Source organism: Sorex araneus, chromosome X (genome assembly GCF_027595985.1).
Source record: "Sorex araneus isolate mSorAra2 chromosome X, mSorAra2.pri, whole genome shotgun sequence".
NCBI classification, from domain to species: Eukaryota; Metazoa; Chordata; class Mammalia; order Eulipotyphla; family Soricidae; genus Sorex; species Sorex araneus.
Genome location: NC_073313.1, coordinates 245650676 through 245669777, shown reverse-complemented (window position 1 = coordinate 245669777; position 19102 = coordinate 245650676). Strand labels below are relative to the sequence as shown.

At 35.7% G+C, this 19102-nt stretch overlaps 1 protein-coding gene across 3 annotated transcripts in view; it reads left to right on the top strand.

Annotated features, from left to right (window-relative positions):
- The window catches only part of IKZF2 (IKAROS family zinc finger 2), a 162011-nt gene that overhangs the window by 127394 nt on the left and 15515 nt on the right, over nt 1–19102 (top strand). For all 3 annotated transcript variants that reach the window (XM_055123069.1, XM_055123067.1, XM_055123068.1), the window contains one exon: nt 15997–16134. In XM_055123069.1, coding sequence (XP_054979044.1) covers nt 15997–16134 — 138 coding nt within the window. The remainder of the gene's footprint in view (nt 1–15996; nt 16135–19102) is intronic.

Here is a 19102-nt window from a genome sequence, read left to right as displayed (position 1 = left end):
TCAGCTGCATTCAAATCAAGCACAGTACCTTCTCTGTTATCTCTGGCCTTGGCTTAGATTTTAAGCACACACACACTCATGCACAAAAACAAACTGGTGACTCTTATAGTAAATAACTGACGAATATATCCACTAACAAAAATGGTCTTTAATGAACATATAAGAACAGAGACATAGAATATGAAGACAACAGCATGCAGAATCAACTTAAAAGGAAACCAGCCTATTAAAAGAATTCATCCTTGTGAAACTACCTTTTAAAAATTATTTTCTGGATAAGTGAAAAAAAAATCTTACCATTATAATATCACATGAAAAGCCTGAGTATAAAGTCCTCCGTGCCTAATGGCAGAACCCCCTATTCTTAATCACTATACTACTCATTTCCAATCTATTTTCCATGTAGCAGATGGAATATTGTTTTTAAAACCCAATTTCGTTCATATCACTTCTCAGCTTAAAATCATCTCATGACTTTCTTTTGCTCTTAAAATAAAAATCAAACTAATTACCGTGGTCAGTGGAAGTTCATCCTACCTCTTCTGTCTGACTCTATCACTCTGCACATTACTTGTGCTTTGTCACCCCAGAATCCTTTCTTTTTTCCAACCATTCAGATTTTTCTCCCATGATTGCGCTAGTCTCTTCCTCCAGTTCTTTCCCCAGTTCTTGGCATGGCTGGCTCATTATCTTTCAGATATTTGCTTAAATGCCATCTCCTTGGAGATGGTGTCCTTCCACAACCACTTTACCTAACACGTCCTCTTAGTTACTATTCTTCTTGCTGTTTCTATCTTCAAGTTTTGTTAACTTTGAATCAGAATTTGTGGTTTTCTTGGGTTTATTCATATTGCGATTACCCATAACCTTCCTCTCAAATTTAAGTTCTGCCAGTTCATGGACTTCCTCTGTCCAGCTCTTTGAAGGGCACTTGCTACATATCAGTAATAGAAAAAAGATTTATTAATCGAATAAAGAGGACCTTATAGTAGGATGTGCTTGTTCTAAAGAGTCATGACTTGTCCTCATTCCTAGGATCTTCTAATACATATTTTAAAGTTTATAGACCACAATACTTATGTACACTTAAATATTTTTCTTGTGAAATTAGATTTAGCTCAAAAAGACTCTTTCACTCTCTCTTGGGTAATGGACATAGTAGACATGGATAATGGGCTCTCCTTGTGAAAGTTCTAAGTACCCTGTGAAGGAGTCTTAAAATCTTCTTATAATTAAATGTTATTTATTCATACATACTTGTTTCTTGAGTATCTGTGTGTCGGGCACTTGAAATACAATAGCAAAGAAAAAGATCTTGTTCTGAAAAATATAAATTCTAATGATAATAAAAATAGATAAGTTTTGAGTAGGTACAACTGCATACTCATTCAGATAGGTGTTCACAGTTCAAAGAATTATTAATGTAATGGAAAACAAAATATGAAGCTATATTGCAGATATGTGTGTGAGTGTATATGTTTGGATAATTTATATATATATTCATACTTTACATGTGAATGCGTGAAAAATGTGAATATATTCAAACTGAATGTCTTTGATATATTCATTTTTTAATTTACTTATATTATTATAATATTCAAAGCCTGGCTTAACTTCTCTCAGTTGATATAATATTGTAAATCAGATAAGAAAATACTGATTTTAAGGGGCCAGAGTGATAGATAGTATAGTGGATAGGGTGTTTGCCTTGTGTGCGCCTGGCATGGGTTCGATCCCTGACTTCCCATGTGGTCTACCAGCACTGCCAGGAGTAAATTCCTGAGTGCAGAGTCAAAAGTAACCTGTAAGCATTGCCAGGTGTGACCCAAAAAATTAAGAAAACAAACCCAAAAATACCACCACCACCAACAAAACACACTGTGAGAAGTCATTTTTAAAAAGTCAAAGTTTATTGGATTCAGTTCTCTATTTTCTATATTTTCTCTGCCTAAAAATATCTTACTTGACTTTCTATTTGCTATTTATTCCTTACTATCAATGTTTTTGCACATTTTTAATGACAAAACTGTACAAAACTGAAATGACAGCTTTGTGTCTTAGATTTCTCCTTGATTATCTTTTAGTTGAAACATCACTTTTTACATAATTTATAATTTCTGTAGCACCTTACATAAATGTTAGCGTGTTTTACATCTGGGCTATTTCCAAGCAAAAATTTTTTTATGTTCTCTTTTGCAAAATTTTACTGATATACCTTGATTTCAGTACTGTTAATAGAGTAAGTCATTCATATGGTATCCCAGCACCGTGCTGACCCTCGGAGTGTGAGTCCCTCCTTCTAATGTCTCAAACTCTCTTACTTCCACCCCTTCATAAACCAAGCTCTATAGTTCAAATATCAGTATCTCTTGTCATTGGCCATTTCTTATCTTTTTACTCTGTTTCTTTTGGCCTGTAATAATAATAATAATAATAATGAGAAAGGTCATTATGATTTTGTCTCCTGCCTTTTACTGACTTCAGTGAACACTCCAGTTCTGTCCATGTAACAGTGAATTCCAAAATTTCATCTTTTTTTTGCTGTGACTTCTTTTCTGATGCTTATTGCTCAGTTACTTTTGTGTTTCTTTTGGCTTGGGGGTCACACATGGCGATGATTCGGGGCTTACTCCTCGCTCTGCACTTAGGAATCCCTCCAGAAAGTGCTTGAGGGACTATATAGATGCCCAGGATTGAACTCTGATCGGCCTCATGGCCTCATGCAAGGCAGGTACCCTACCCACCATACTCTCTCTGAGTCCACTGTATTAAGTAATATGTCATATGAACAAAGAAAGAAGCAGGCGTACCTCTGAGTTCAGTGGCTTTTTAATATTAGTCTGTTAGGATGATGGTATATGTCACACTTTAAACAACTGATAAAAATGTGTAGTCTCAGCAATCAAAATACGCTTTTAATGAAAGAACTCTGAGACCTTGGCATATATATTACTTTATAAGAAATTAAAGAAATAAAAACAATGGGCATTTTATGTGATAAACCGACTAGGAAACATAATACACTGACAAAATATTTCACAAAGTATGTATTAGTTACTTATGTATGGTCTTCAACTATATAAATCTGGTAAAACGTGTTACTTAATATGATAATAAAGTAGATACCAGCAGTTTATATTTTTATTAAAGTATTACATAAGAATTTTCCTTTTCAAAAAAGAAAACTGTAGTAGGAAATTCAATTCTTTCTGATTTGTATAATTGAACATTTTTCAAAATTTCTGTATGTGCACGCACGTACATGCCTCTGTGTATGTGGGTGTGATTGTGTGTGTGATTGTGTGTATGTGTGTGTGTTCTAGCCACATCCAGCAGTGCGTGGGGCATCTTTCTCGCTCTGTCTCTGTGTACAGACATCACTCCTGGGGGAACTGGAGCCATGTGTGGTGCCACAGATCACACAGGTGTGCATGACAAGTGTCTTAGCCACTGCTCCAGCCCTTAGTGAAATTTTCTATAACATAAATGAGTTTATTACAGTACCTGTTTAATAATCTTGTGGTGAGTTAAACTTAAAAAAAAAAAGAATTTTCTTTTTCTTCAGTTGTGCCTATTTGATACCTGTCATGAGCTAAAGAAATATATATTCTTTATATATAAAATATATATTCTTTATATATAAAAACATCTGGTATTTTTCATTGAAAAATCCCACCTAGGGCTGGAGCGATAGCTAGCACAGTGGGTAGGGCATTTGCCTTTCATGCGGCCAACCCAGGTTTGATTTCCAGAATCCCATATGGTCTCTCGAGGACTGCTAGGAGTAATTCCTGAGTGCAGAGCCAAGAGTAAACCCTGTGTATTGCTGGGTGTGACCCAAAAAGCAAAAAATAAAGAAAAAAAAAAGAAAGAGAAAAAAGAAAAGAAAAATCCCACCTACATACACTTTGATATATTATTATCAAATAGTACTATCATCATAGCACTGTAGCACTGTCATCCCATTGTTCATCGATTTGCTTGAGTGGGCACCAGTAGTGTCTCCATTGTGAGACTTGTTGTTACTGTTTTGGGCATATCAAATATGCCACGGGTAGCTTGCCAGGCTCTGCCGTGTGGGCAGGATACTCTCTGTAGCTTGCCGGGCTCTCCAAGAGGGACAGTTGAATTGAACTTGGGTCGGCCTCTTGCAAGGCAAACGTCCTACCCATTGTGCTATTGCTCCAGCCCGCTATTATCATATAGAACTGGTTTTTGCATCCTTATAGTTATTTTGATTTAATTTAAAAATCAGTATTATAAAAAAAATTTAAAATATAAAAATCAATATTATAAATTAAATGGCTTGAATGGTTAAGTAATGTTGGTTGTATGAATTTAGGGAGATATTGTCTGCCTTGCTCAAAATCTGTCCATCCTAATTGTTTCCAATAAATATCTGTGAAATGAATGTTAAGATTTTATGACCTTTCTCATTCTTGGAAAATCCTATCAAAGTACAGAAAAGTGCCTTAATATTGGCAGTTGGTGCCTATTTTATTGTTACAATGCACTGCTTCTCAAACATATCTTTGGAAAAAAACAGGAAATTAATGGTTATAAATAATTCTGTATTTAAAATATTTCAGGGAAATATTGTGTGAATCGGGTTATGTTTGCTTGTTTTGCTATTGAATTTAAACATCATAAAGTTTCTTTATTGCCATTAAGTATATACATTGCAAATTTTATGAAATTCGCCTAGATTTACTAATTTATATACTTGTTTTAACACTTAATATTCTTTCCTCTCTGGCTACCATTAATAAACTCTTCCTACAGAGAGGTTATTTTACTTGAATAATTTTGGGCAGAAACCTAATTATAGTCCAAGTGACCTAGTATCACAAATTTTCTGGGAAGAATATCTCATTTTTCAGGTAGGTGTTTCCTTTCTAAAATACTCTTTTCCCATCTACAAGTTTTATCAGAAAGTCTAATCATTAAGACTTCTAAAGACTGAGGTAAAAAACAGATGTTCTTAGAAGTTCTGTATCCAGTCCCTGGAGAAATAGCATAGGTATTAAGACGCTTGTCTTGCATCCCATTAACTCTGGTTCAGTCCTTGGGACCACACATGGTCCCCTGAGCTCAACCAACCAGCTTTTACTCCTGAGCTCAGAGCCAGAAATAGCCATGGATCGCTACTGGGTGTGGCTCAGTGCAGTCCCCTCCAAAAAACAATATCAAGCAGAATTTCGAAACTTAGAAAGTAAAATAAACCATGGAGGAAAAAGTTATAGTTTAAACACCCACGGATTAAAATAGTGAAATACCAACAATCGTAAATGCCCTGATAACTTGGTAAATCAAAGGATTATTGGCATTATTAGATTAAAAGATGAATCAAGTGATTATGATAAGAATAATAATAACAAATCATAAGTAAGCATATTGAATAGGTCCTTTTGAAAGGATGGTTGTACAGGACTCCTTGAGATAGTGCAGCCTCTGAGGCACTTGCCTTGCATGCACTTGACCCAGGTTCTGTCCCCAGAACTGCAGATGGTTCTGTGAGCACCTTCAGAAGTGATCCCTGAATGCAGAGCCAGCATTAAGTCCTGAACACAGCCGCAGAAATGGAGAAATTTCACATACAGATGTAGAAATATATGCTTTTTAAAATTTATTTTCCATTTCAGTATGGCAATAACTTGAAATGTATAGTTATTATGTATTTATAATGAAAATGTATAATAAGAAGAAATACAAATGATATTGTGTTGCACAGCATAGAGGTTCCCACACCACACTCTCTTGATTCACAGTGCCAGGTATCATGGTGATTTTTCCTCAGTGCTTCAATTTAGGCCTAAAAGTACTCAGTTATACACAGTTCCAAACTATTTAAATATTTCTCTTTTAACAACTTGATAGTCATTTTTGGGGAAAAATGATAGATAGTAGATATTAAGAGACCAAATGAGGTTTTTATTCCATTCCAGCACCACTGCATAGTGGAATTGTACGTCTTGGTAGGTGATAACCAACTTCCCAAACTTGAGTATGATTATACTAGGACACTGCCATTATCATTTCCTGTTCCATTGTAGTTTTCACATAGTACTTGTTTTGTATGACAGAAACAGCTAAAACTTAGCTCCATAGAGATCTGATGTCATTGAAAGGAATGTGATGTCATGTATTGAAATTGTGAGTAGGTAGTTGGTATCATGGGCAAGGGGGATGTTATTTTCCTCAAAATTTTAACTACCCTGTGTTTAAAATTGCTTATGATCAAATAACTTACTTTATCTGTATCAGAGACCCCAGTGTGCCTTACTTTTTGAGGACCATTGGTTTAGCACATTAGTAGAGAATTAACTGTTTTAATGAGAGTACTTGTTGAGAGTATGGTATGATGACTCTCATATTAGAGTAGTTTGAATATGAATTGGAAAAACCATTTTTTATGAAACAGTTTAGCAATAGGGATCGAGCTCATTAACATTTTTCGCCTTGAGGGTTCATACAAAAATAAAGTACTGATTCAAACTATAGCTTAACAGTACTAATGCCAGAAAAATGTTAATTGCACCATATTTCAGTGTTCATCTTTGTTCAGATTAATTTGCAGTTGCTTAAGCAAATGCCAGGTAAAATTAGGGATCGTGTTCCTATTTTTTTAGCATTATAAGTATAGGAATGTGAAAATATTTTGGGGAGGAAAATGAATGTACTGTATGCATCATGCTCTTTTGCCGATTTTGTATGTGTCATGACAAAAGGTAAATATATTTTCTGTATATAAATGTGCCTCTTTGCATATTTCTATATGTAGAACCTTACATACATCTATATAAAAATAAAACATTAACCACATATATTAGCGCATTGTAATTTGTTTTATAGGTTTCACTAGGATAACTCTTGAAGTGACATATTTCAAGAAAGTATAAGTGAACGGGACTTGGTTGTGCTATATACCTTCATAACAACCTATGAATTTATGGTAAACATTCCTACTTCAAAATTCTTTATGGCTAATTGATTTGCTCCTCTTTTGGGGTAGGTATATGCAATTCTTAAGACTATAGGAGCTAGTGTTTCTTGTTTCTAATGTCTTTAAATGACAAAGCAAATTATAAATTGTAGTGATTCTTCTAATGGAATAATTATAAATATTATCAAGTTTGCTTTTTTAAAAACAAACCTAAATTTAAATTTGTTTTTAAGTAGTTCATCAATTTGTTTCCTCTATGTGACATGAATGAAATCATTCAGTGCTTATTTTATGCTTATTTCTTTAAGTATTTTACCCTCTATGTTCATTCATGTTATTGTAAATTGCAGGATTTCCTCTTTTTTTTTAATTGATCGATAGTATCATAAAATATTTCATACTTACCTCATCTTATATATTTTTTTACTGTTTCAAAGTTGCAATGCATTGCTCAGGATAGTAACTTGTATCTTTATCTCTGAGGATTATACTGATAATGCTTCCTTTGTTAGTGTAGGATTTCCCTGAGGGACAGTATATCCAAGAAGAAACTATGTTAACTCTTAAGATAGTTGGGAACACTGACCTTGCTGTCTTCTGTGTCTTAGAATTCCTAGGATTTTAACACTTCTTGGAATTATACTTATAAGAAACTTTATTTCAGTTGCCAGAATTATAATGACAGTAAAACAAAGCTATAGTTGCTTTCTTGGACATCTAATCTAATCAAAAATAGAACTTTCCTTGACCCATGAGAAGACCTTAGGAATCACATTCACATTCCTGCCTGGAACTATTGGAATACTAAGTACCAGTTAGACTTTGAACAATAGGCACTGAAGGACTATGATCCCTGAGAGAAGTAAAACAATGGTGTGAGTCCTGTGATTACCCCAGTTTACTTCCTGGAGGCAGTTTCCAGACCAGAGCTCAGGACAGCAAACCCAAACAGAGCCAGGCAGTCTTGTGAATTGAGGAGATAGAGATCAGAATCCAGGAGACCTGCCTGTTTAGAGAGTACAAGGGTAGCAGAGGAGAGGAAGCTGCACTTCTACCACAGGGGGCCCTTGGCTCTTTGACTAAATAGCGATCCCCTTGGGTATCTGGGGAAACTTGGGATCTGGGAGGAAAAGACCAAAATGCAGAATGCCAGTGTCTGGAGCTCCTGAAAGGCTAGGAGTTCATTCTCACCTGCTGGTGTGAAAAGGCTTCGTAATATGCAGGTCAAGTCCTCTGAAGAGTATTAACTTAGTGCTACTGCTAAATTGACCTCTGGATAAAAGCATGCTCTGTAGCTGCCTTACAGCATAAATGTAAACATCAGAAAGATTACCCTGCTTCCAAGTAATATAACAGTTTTGTCAGAGCAAGTTAACCACACTCTGAAGAAATGCACTAAATATAGAACCCCACTGCCATAAAGTTCATACTGTACAGAACCCCATTAAAATATTACATGTATGTAAAGAAAATGGAAAATATTAACCCGTTATTAGTAGGAAAATTAATAGAAATAGTCCCAGGCATAAACATGGAAGAATGAGCAAGCAAGGTTCATAAAAACCATCTATTATAAATACATTTTCATATGTTAAAAATGCAAAAGAAAACATTAACATAAGTATGACACTTGGAGAGAAATGTTAACATTTAGTGTCTTATATTAGAAGAGAAAAAAATTTTAAACCAATTGAGCTTTATTTATAAAAAATTATAAAAGAATAAATAAAATATAGTTTGTGGACTATGGAAATAATATTGGTAAAGGGAGATGTTGATGAAAGAGTAGATAAAAAAATTAAAGAAAAATCAGTGAAATCAAAGGTAATTCTATGAAAATATCAACAAATTGGATAAAACTGTCAAAGATTACTCAAGTTTCCACCATTATGCATGAAAATAGGACATTCTGTATCCTTGGGAATAGTAACAGAGAAATAAATAAGTTTGTGTTAGTAAGTTCAAGAACATGAAGTAAATTCCTTGAAACAGAACAAGTACTGAAGTTCACTCAAGAAGTACTGGGTAAGCTTATTTAATTCCAAGAACTGAAATTACAGTTAAAAACCTTCCTATAAGAACATTCCAGATGAGTTCAGTTATAAATTCTGTTTAACATTTAAGAATTAAGGAATATCAGGAGTAAATTCTTCCAGAGAGTAGAAGGGATAGAAATATTTCTAAGTAAATTTTAAGAGTTCTTATTATCCTAAACAAACTAAAAATAGTACAATAAAACTATATAGCTGCATCCTTCACAGACATAGATGCAAAAGTCCTTAAGTCAAATTTAAGTATTTATGTGTAAGAAATTTCCAGAAGATATTGAAAGTGTCCAAAATTGAGAGATACAAGATGAACATGGTTTAAAATATGAACTTTTATTCAAATGTTCTAAAATTGATACCGTACCTAAAATGCAATTCTAATCAAAATCCTATTGGATTTTTTCATAGACATTGACAGAATGATTTGAACATTTTTAAAAATAGAGATGATGTAGGGCTGTAATGATAAGACAGCGGATAGAGTGTTTGCCTTGCACACGGCCACCAGGGTTCGATTCCCAGAATCTCATTATGGTCCTCCGAGCACCACCCAGAGTAATTCCTGAGCGGCGAGCCAGGAGTAACCCCTGTGCATTGCTGGGTATAATGCAAAAAAAAAAAAAAAAATACAAAAGATGTTAGATAAAATAATTTTGGAAAAAAAACACTGGGATAAGTTATAGAGTCATACTACTAATCCGAAATGTAGTCCTACCAGCAATATAGCTATACCTTTTTAGGGATTTAAACAGAACTGATAGAATGCAATAGAGATTTCAGAAATAGACCCACAAACATATATCAGTTGATTTTCAGCAAAAGTATTATAATTTAAAGATGAAAGAATAATAGTTTCTACAATTAACCCAGAAGAATCAGACGGTATAGGATTTAACTTATACCACATAAAAAATTGAAATGAATTGCAAGCTTTACTATAAGAGCTAAAAATACAACTTCTAGATAAAGAAAAGAAGAAAAGCATTGGTGTAGCTGGTTAATGAAAGATCTCCACATCTCCTGGTTGCAGCTCAATGATAGAGCTTATATCTCAATGCCTAAAACTCCATCAAATTCAATCTCAGGCACTGCACAAAGATCTCTTAAAAAGAAAATGTACACACATACACACCAAAGCACAAAATAAAATATTGATAGATTGTGCTTCATCAAAACTAAACTTTGATCTTCAATCACACTCAGTGATAAAAATTTAGAAAAGACATGTCACAAACTCAAAGTAGTATATTTATGTATTGAAATACCTAGACTGAGGATATATACCCTTGTAACTCAGTAAACACAATAAAAACATAGGTGTAAGAATTTGGGATTGGAGATATAGCTCAACAGATTGAGCTCATGCTTTACACGTAAGAGGCCCAAGTTCAATTCCTGATACCACGTTGTCCCAAAGAATCACCAAGAGTAACGCTAAGCACTGAGCCTGGAGTAAGCCCTGTGTACCACTGGGGCTGACCCTCCAGAAACAAAGTGAAGAATGAAAGGTATACTTTACCAAATAATATTTTAAATAAAATCTAGGCACATGAAAAGTTTGATCTCATTAGCATGGGGACACAAAAAATAAAAACATCTGGAGATATCACTACATACTTGTTCGAATGAGTAAAATTAAAAAAAAATAATGGCTGTCAAAAATGTGGAGCAAATGTTAAGTAATATACTGTTAGCAGAAATTAACAGTGATAACAATTTTTTTTAAATAATGAGGCAGTTCTTACAAAGTTAACCCTGTATATGCTTAATTGTATGACCCAGTAATTCCTCTTATAGATACTTACCCAAGAGAAATGAAGACATACTATACAATAACTTGCCTACATATGTTTGTAGATTTATTTCTAGTCACCACAAATTAGAAGAACTCAACAAGTGGATAAACAGATGAACTGCAATATATTCATACAATGAAATACTGTTCAACAATAAAAAGTTATAAGCCACCAATATAGCACAGCGGGTAGGGCATTTGCCTTGCATGCAGCTGACTCGGGTTTGATTCCTCCGTCCCTCTCAGAGAGCCCGGCAAGCTTCCAAGAGTATCCCACCCACACGGCAGAGCCTGGCAAACTACCCATAGCGTATTCAATTTGCCAAAAACAGCAACAAGTCTCGCAATGGAGACATTACTGGTGCCTGCTCAAGCAAATTGATGAGCAATGAGACAACAGTGCTATAGTGCTATCTATAAAATATTTGTTTTTCAACTTCACCATATTAACAGTGACTTGAGAAACTGGTTCAAATCCGGGGTGCCCAAGAATTGTTTTTTCTTTCAGCTGTCCCATTTTTAATATGGATAGACAGCAGTTCACACTGAGAGCTATTTCAAGTGGTTAAACCAAAATATGTTTGAATATAAGTAGGGACACATTCATGATAACGGACATAAGCAGAAAAAGAAACATATGCAATGTTCCATTTCCACAAATTCCATTGTCTTACAAATGCAGAGTTATATAAATTCTTGTACTCCAACTATCCCAACCTCTCATGCTCCTGTTTATTAAAATATAAAATGACAGTACACCCTCTCAAAACCATTTCTGCTTAAACACAGTGAAATTTAAAACTACCTCTGTCCCTACTCTTTAAAATTTCACTCAAGTCACAATAGACATTTATAGATGTATACACCCAGGGCCTCACTGGGAAAGGGTAGAATAGCAGACAAGAGGAAGATGGAAAACAGATAGAGGGCAGGGTGGTAACAGACTAAAACCAAAGACTATAACCTTTGGAGACAATAAAGGGGAATAAAGGACAAGCAGCAAGCTAATTGGTACCAGAGTTCTGAAAAGCCTCTGGATTTAGAGGAAACAGTACTGTGGAGAGCAGGGATGAAGCTCGGCACTGAATACAAATTAATTACAAAATCTGCATACGAAATGAGACCACAGTGCCATTTTCCCACTAGAACCAACCAACTAATCCTCCCATAGAGGAGAATAAATTAGTTCTTGGAGAAATTGAATTGGGAGGGGGGAGGAGTAGAGGGGGGTATAGCTCAGGGTCTCTAAGAAAAATAGAGGTATATGAAAACAAAGAAAGTGGGGGAGATTATGTAAATGTCTGGATTGAACATTTATATGGCTGGCTGATCCCTTCTTCTACTTCCCAAATACTAATAACCAGTTTCATATTCCCCATGGGGCTGAAAATTGGAGACATCATCTCTAAGGGAATTCAGAGATCCCAAAGAAAAGAAATGTATACTAATAATTGGGTAGGTGCAATCAAAGATTGGCTCATTACCTGGTCAGTGGTTCATCAGTGATTAGGAAGCCTCACCTATATTTTTCCAGTTCACCACTCAGGATTTTTAATGCCTCACTCTTAAATATGAATAAATATGCAGGCGTCAGACTTCTAAGAAAGATTTCCAACACAGAGGCCAATTTAAAAAAAAAAAAGGATTCTGAAAGACAGTAATAAGGTTAAACTGAGTGCCTTGCATGTGGCTGAGCCTAGTTAGACCCCTGGTACCACATCGCATGGTCCCAGGGATTTGCCTTGAATAACTCCTACATTCCACCAGGGTGGCCTGGGTAATCTCTTGTGTCACAGGGCCCACACATTAAACTTCCAACTGATGGTCCAGGGGTCATTGAAAATGGCCTCCAGAACAATGAGTACCATTTGGGAGGAGCCCCCCCCCCAAATTAGGGGAAAAGAGAGAAAACATATTTTGGAGATAGTTTTAAAACCTTTGTAAAAGAGAACTACAACCAGTTGTTTTTTTTTTTTTGAAGGCACTTGCCTATTGATTTCTCATTTTCATTTTAATAACATTGGTCTACAAAGCTATAATTTTAGAGATATTTTATTTTTTCACATCGAAGAATAAGTATTTTTAAAAATTTATACTCATTTTACCAATTTAAATTTTGTTTTAAATAATATGGAAGAATGCAGAGAATTAAAACATATGAGAAAAAGTTTAGAAGGTTGGAAATACAACAAGATAGAATTTCACATAGTTTCATCAACTCAGAATAGAAACACAAGTTCAGTAAGTTCAGTGGAATCCTTACATAAAAAATGAGATGAATGTAGGGGGTGTGGATTTTCTTGGATGTTGATTGAGCCAGAGATCAAGGGATGACATTGTTAAAAGAATATATTGGTTATTGAAGAGAGAAGTGACTACTCAATCGGTAAAATACCTCATTTAGAGTTCATATGTCAGCCAAAGCTACCGATATGAATCCTTGAACCAGTGGACTAGCTGTAGGTATGAAAAAGAAAAATAAATTATAGAATTTTGCAGCTATTTGACTGAGGGCAAGATGCAGGGGCCAAGAAAAGAAGCTGCCTTATAACTCTAGTGCAAAAGAACAGTGAAGTTTTGAGGAAGATGATTTCAAACATGTTGAATTCAAATTTAACAAGCATTTAAAGTATGAGCTTGAGGTGTAATTACTCAGCAGAATCATACTGAGTATCTGTGTTTAATAAATCCCCTAAGAACTGTCAACTCGAAATTAAATAAAAATTGGGTTTCTGTAGTGAGAACAAAACTCATTGTTTGAATGGAGAGAAATACATTGATATGTGATGAATAAATGCAATCCTATTCTCAAAAGTAATGTAGGGAAATGATGCTCTGTTGCTGCATTACTTGTCCTTGGATACACCAAGATTGTTTTAAAAGATGTCATTAAATAGGAATTTTCAAGTCTGAGCTGTTATTTCAGGCACAATTTGGACATTTTCTAGATAGGAGGGCTTAACGAAGATGCAGATAGAGATTTGAGTAACTGGAAGTTTACTTCTACTCAAATTTCTGTTGAATTTAATGAGACCAAAGTTGGATGAAGAGAAAAAGAGTAACAGATTTCAAAATGAGAGAAGGTGGAATAAAGCTGATAGGTTGAACTTTTAAAATCAGGATAGTAAAAATGACTTTTGGAAGGAATGAAATGAAAGCTGTCTTTTCCTGCTTATTTGAATTTTTAAAAATTGGAAGTATAGGATATATTCCCAGTATAACATCGCGATTATAGAACAGATTGTGACAGGTCTAAGAAAGGCCAAGACAGGGAAAGGACAATTATTGTATGGTGGTGAACGAACTAAAATCTATGTGCTTGTCAGCTGCTAATTGACTAAAGTCTTGTTCATTGCGAAGTTACTTAAAGAAACAGCACTAACAAATGCAAAATTGAGCAATGATGAAAACAAACAACTGGCTTTTATAATACAGCTCCACTCCACGTTGAAAGCAATCACATTTATATAGACATAAATATATTTATATTGTTTGGGCTAAAGACTTTAAATTAAAAGAATTTTCTATACTTTTAGGGGGGGTGAAGGGGGGTGAGATGAGCCATATTTAGCAGATCTCCCTGATCCTGACTCTGGTTAAGGTCATTCCTGGCAGTACGTGGGTAACCATGTGCCGTGCTGGGGATTGAACCCTGGTTGGCCACATACAAAGCAAGCCCCCTTAACCCCTCTACCCCCCTTGCCAGCCCTATTTTTGGTTTTAAATGCTCTCACAGTGATATCTATTCTTCGCAGTGTGCACAGCTACCTGGTTTCCACTTCCCAGACATTCTTCCTTCGAAAAAAATGCTTCTTTGCCCAGTATTTTTAGGGATGACTAATTCTGCCACACAGAGCAGAGCTTTGGTTTCTGAAAATGCTTTATTTAAAAATGCGATTATAAAATAACTAGTTTTGCTTTATGTACACTTCAAATCAAGTATGACATTTTCAAAACAATAAATAAAAATAATGAGACTTGTATACAAGTTAGCCTTGCCTTAGGAGAGTTTTTCCAGCCCCTGCCTTATGACTTGTCAGAGCATGGGACTATAAAGTGACCGGAATTTGGCGTGCCGTCCTTGGCAGTGTGAAGAGGTGATCTGCTTATCCTCGGAGGAAAACACAATGATGGGCAGAGGGTCCGGGTGAGACGCTCTGTGCTTCCCTGCTGAAGACTTGCTCACAGACCTTCACCTGTCCTGTATGGTTTTCCTTGACCATTCAAAACCGAATATCAGAGTGTTCCATGTTATATCCATTGTAAATAGTCCTAACCTAAAACATGCCTCTTGCCATGAAAGTTTTTTTTTTCCTTTTCTTCATAAGCAAGTTTTATTTGAATTAAAAAAAAAATCCTCTGTGAGTCTCACAGTTTCCTGCCAGGTCTAACTGAGATATGGTTGGCTCTTAGGAAATATGTCTAGCTCTTAGGAAATAATTCATTTCCTGACTATAAACTGTGTTGGAAAATATTACCGTCGTTTTATAACGAAATACACTTGGGCTTTCGTGGTTATTGTTGATTCTCCTGATTCACAGCACCTACTTGGTTGATTCTCGGTAATACAAGAACAGTGCTGATATGAGAGAATGCCCTTCTCTGCAGTGCAAAGTTTTGCATGTGTGAACAGCTATTACCGAGGTGGAAAGAAATGAGAAACTCCGCTTTTATCTGAATTTGTTCTCATCTCTCAAATTCTTGTTCGTCTTCTGGGTACCCATGAATAATTTCTTCTCATTAAACAGTGACCGTGTGAGTTGCGGCTCTTTGGTTTTGTTCCGTGAAAATTCCCTGTCCCCGCCTCCCCCCCACCGCTACCGCCAAAATAAATTTCAAAAATAATTGTCATCCTGTATCTAGGACACTCCTGATTTGTCTTTTAAATGAGTCAAAGCTGAGAGAATTATGTAAGCGTAAATGTGAGTGTGAAAGCTCAAGAACTGGTCATCTAACCGCCCATCTCCTCTCCAGCTAGAGCATGAATACGACTGAGACTTTCCCCCTGTTGCCCTAGGTACGATCTGCTGTCTTGCTCTTTCTTTCTGGTTAAAAAAAAAAAAATGTTTTCTTTTTCTTGCCTCAATGTGAGTGTGCAGACCGAAAGAAGTTTAAGTGTAAGTGCTATTCCCCCCCGACTGCCAAAAAGATAGCTGTGAATGTTGCATTGGAGGAGACTGACAGAACACTAATCTTAGCTCTCTTCGCAGTGGGTAAACCTCACAAGTGCAACTACTGTGGACGAAGCTACAAGCAGCGCAGTTCATTGGAGGAGCACAAGGAACGCTGCCACAACTATCTCCAGAATGTCAGCATAGAGGCTGCGGGGCAAGTCATGAGTCACCATGGTGGGTAACAACCGGCATTCACAAGATCCACTCCCACCCCCCTGCTGCCTGGTCCTTTCTCTCCGCTTAAATTATCTGTCCACCCTTCAACTTGAAGATAACGTCTTCTGTTCGCAATAATTTCCCATCGTATTAACTTTCTGAGGGGCTATCTCTTGAACATACGTAATGAGTAGAACTTTACAGTATTTTGCAAAGGTCATGATAGACCACCAAGTTTTCTGTTTTGTGTTTGAATTAATGTACAAATAGGAACCAACCTTGAAAGTGTGGAAGAGACTGTTTGCTCTTCTTTCATTTGCTGCCCCAGAGAAATCATCTTACATTAAGTTCATAGTTCTAAAAGAATTGACTATCTATCTCTGTATCTATCTCATCTTCTTAGGCAAGTGATCATGATATTAGTGGAAATTTCTCAGTCTATTTTATAGTTGGACACAAACCTGGGCAGCCATCAACACCAAAATTAGACACTACTTCCCTCCACCAAAAAAAAAAAGGCCCTCAAGTAAAGCATTCTGATATCATAAAATACAGTAGCAGAAAGGTAATTCGCTGAGGCTTATCAATTAATAATTCTCTATAGTAAAAAGATTGTTAGTAAATCAGGTATCAGTTTTAATGAAAGAAGTTTATAAATTTTAGTTCTTTAAATTTGTAACTTCTGACTTATCCTACTTACTGTATTTTGATTCATTTTATTAAATGTTACGTACATAATGAAAAATATGTACATAATGAAAAATGTTCTTGCTACACTTATGTGTTTTACTTAAAATTAGTTGATCAATATTAAATAGTATAGTTGTATACTATAGTCACCTCCAAGGTAAAGATAGGCACTTAGTGACTCACGGATTATTTGTTCTCTTTTTAGAGTATATAATGTGGAACTACATTAATTTTGAAACTAGTAATATTTGTTACTTATGGAATGCTTTTAATTTAAAAAATTATTTTGTTATTCTGAATAGTTGAAGCATTTTTTAAAAAATAGAAGCTAGTTTAAACAAACTAAAGAAGCAAATGTAAGTCCCTTAATCATTTTTGAGTCCATTTATTTTTATATCCATACTGTCATCTTTTTAAAACTTTTCTGTGTTTAAGTCTCAGACAATTTGATATGGCATGCATCCATCACCTGGATTTATGAGGGTAGCATAAGACCCAGATGGTAGAGGTAGCCTGACTGCTGTGTCTGAGTATGTCACTTGATGAGAGAGTGAAATGTGATAGGATATGTACAGAATGTTTTTCACATTACAACATTTAAGTTCATTAATCCCTATGAAATAGCAAAGGTTTCAATCTCTATAAATTTATATTAGTTGCAAGCATTAACTTGACTTTTTCTAGTGGTTCCATTTGAGGTTCCATTTGCGTACCCAGCACTCTGTTTCTGTTTAAGTTGTGGTTTTAGAGGTGCTTTGGAATTAAGGAGCTGTTGGAGATTTGGGGTATGCCAAAGCTTTCCAAAGATACATTCTTGGGGAATTGGGCTTCCTTCACTGGGCCCTTCCCAGAGATTCTGTACCAATGGGGCCAGATGGTTAGGTGTCATGGCCTGAGAATGCAGTGGCACTGCATGCTGGGTGTCTCCAGGGCCACGCTGATCCTCAGAAGCCTCTCAGGCTACAGCAAACCATTCTGGAGTCAGGCGGACATGCAGTTCTGGGGACTTACCTGGTAACCCTGGATTGTCACCCCCATCTTCCAAATACGTGTTATTAGATTTGCTTACAATGTTTTGTTCATTGTTGTTTTGACTTTAAATTGGATTATTAATGAATTCATTGCCCCATTCATAGTTGTTTGTTAAACATTCTGCTGCAAATATCCCTGAATAAGAAAGTCTCTCCTAAAATGCTGTTATTATAAGGGAATGAGGATTACATAAATAATTATTTGAACATTTATTTATTTTTGGAAATTTAACTACTTTAGAGATTATGTACTGGAAAATAAGGAGTAAGTAATTGTGGTGGATAGAAACTTATAAATACTGGAGATGTTGCATTAACCCCTAATTAGACCTCGTGTGTACAAAAATATTCTGTACCCACCCTATCACATTTAACTCTCTCATCAAGTGACATTCTCAGACACGACAGTCAGACTACAAGGTTCTTCACTTTAGCCTCTAAAGGAAAAGACCTTTAGAGATGGTTCTGAGCTTGGTAAGAAGTAGGGGAGTGGGGAAAGATGTTCTAGTGCTGCGCAGAACAGGGCTGAGAGAAACTGTAGGCTTTTCATATAATTTATGGGTCCAAATAGTCTAAATATTGGGTACGGTTTCATGTAAATTTATACTAATCTAAAACTTATGCTAACTTTATACTAATAGTAATCCTACATTTATACTAATACAAGGCTATATCACTGTATACTCTTCCAAGGCATATAGTGATGATGACTTGAGATTATCCTATTCTCTTTTGTCCTCTTGTTAACATGCTTGATGGAGAGTTGACTCTCTGTGCAGAAGCTTTTTAGTTTAATGTAGTCCCATTTGTTGGAGAGTTGACTCTCTGAGGTAGGAATTTGTAAGCGCCATCAAGTGTGAATAATGTGCTGCTAGAATTTGTCAGTAATCATGCCGCATTTACAAGCACATGTCTCCTTTTAAACAGAGCCCCGATGAAACACATCTCTATCCTTTTCCCTCTCTTACATATATCTTTTATGTGATCGTTTTCTGTTCTTTTCAAGTGGCAAGCGTGGGAATGACTATCATTGTATTTGACATTAGCCACATAAACTTGATTCCTATTTTGTTGTCACATAAGACACAGTTGTGTTTCGTCGCCTCCCTTTCCCAAAGCATGTTTTCCCCCATGTTAAGTGTCCAATGAGGAAATGTCTGAAGTCAGAGACATTCTTTTACTTCATTCAGGAAACATTTGTAGGAGGTTGGGAGAAGAAACCTCCCTATAGGGCTCGTGGAAACAAGGGGCCGTTCCCATATATG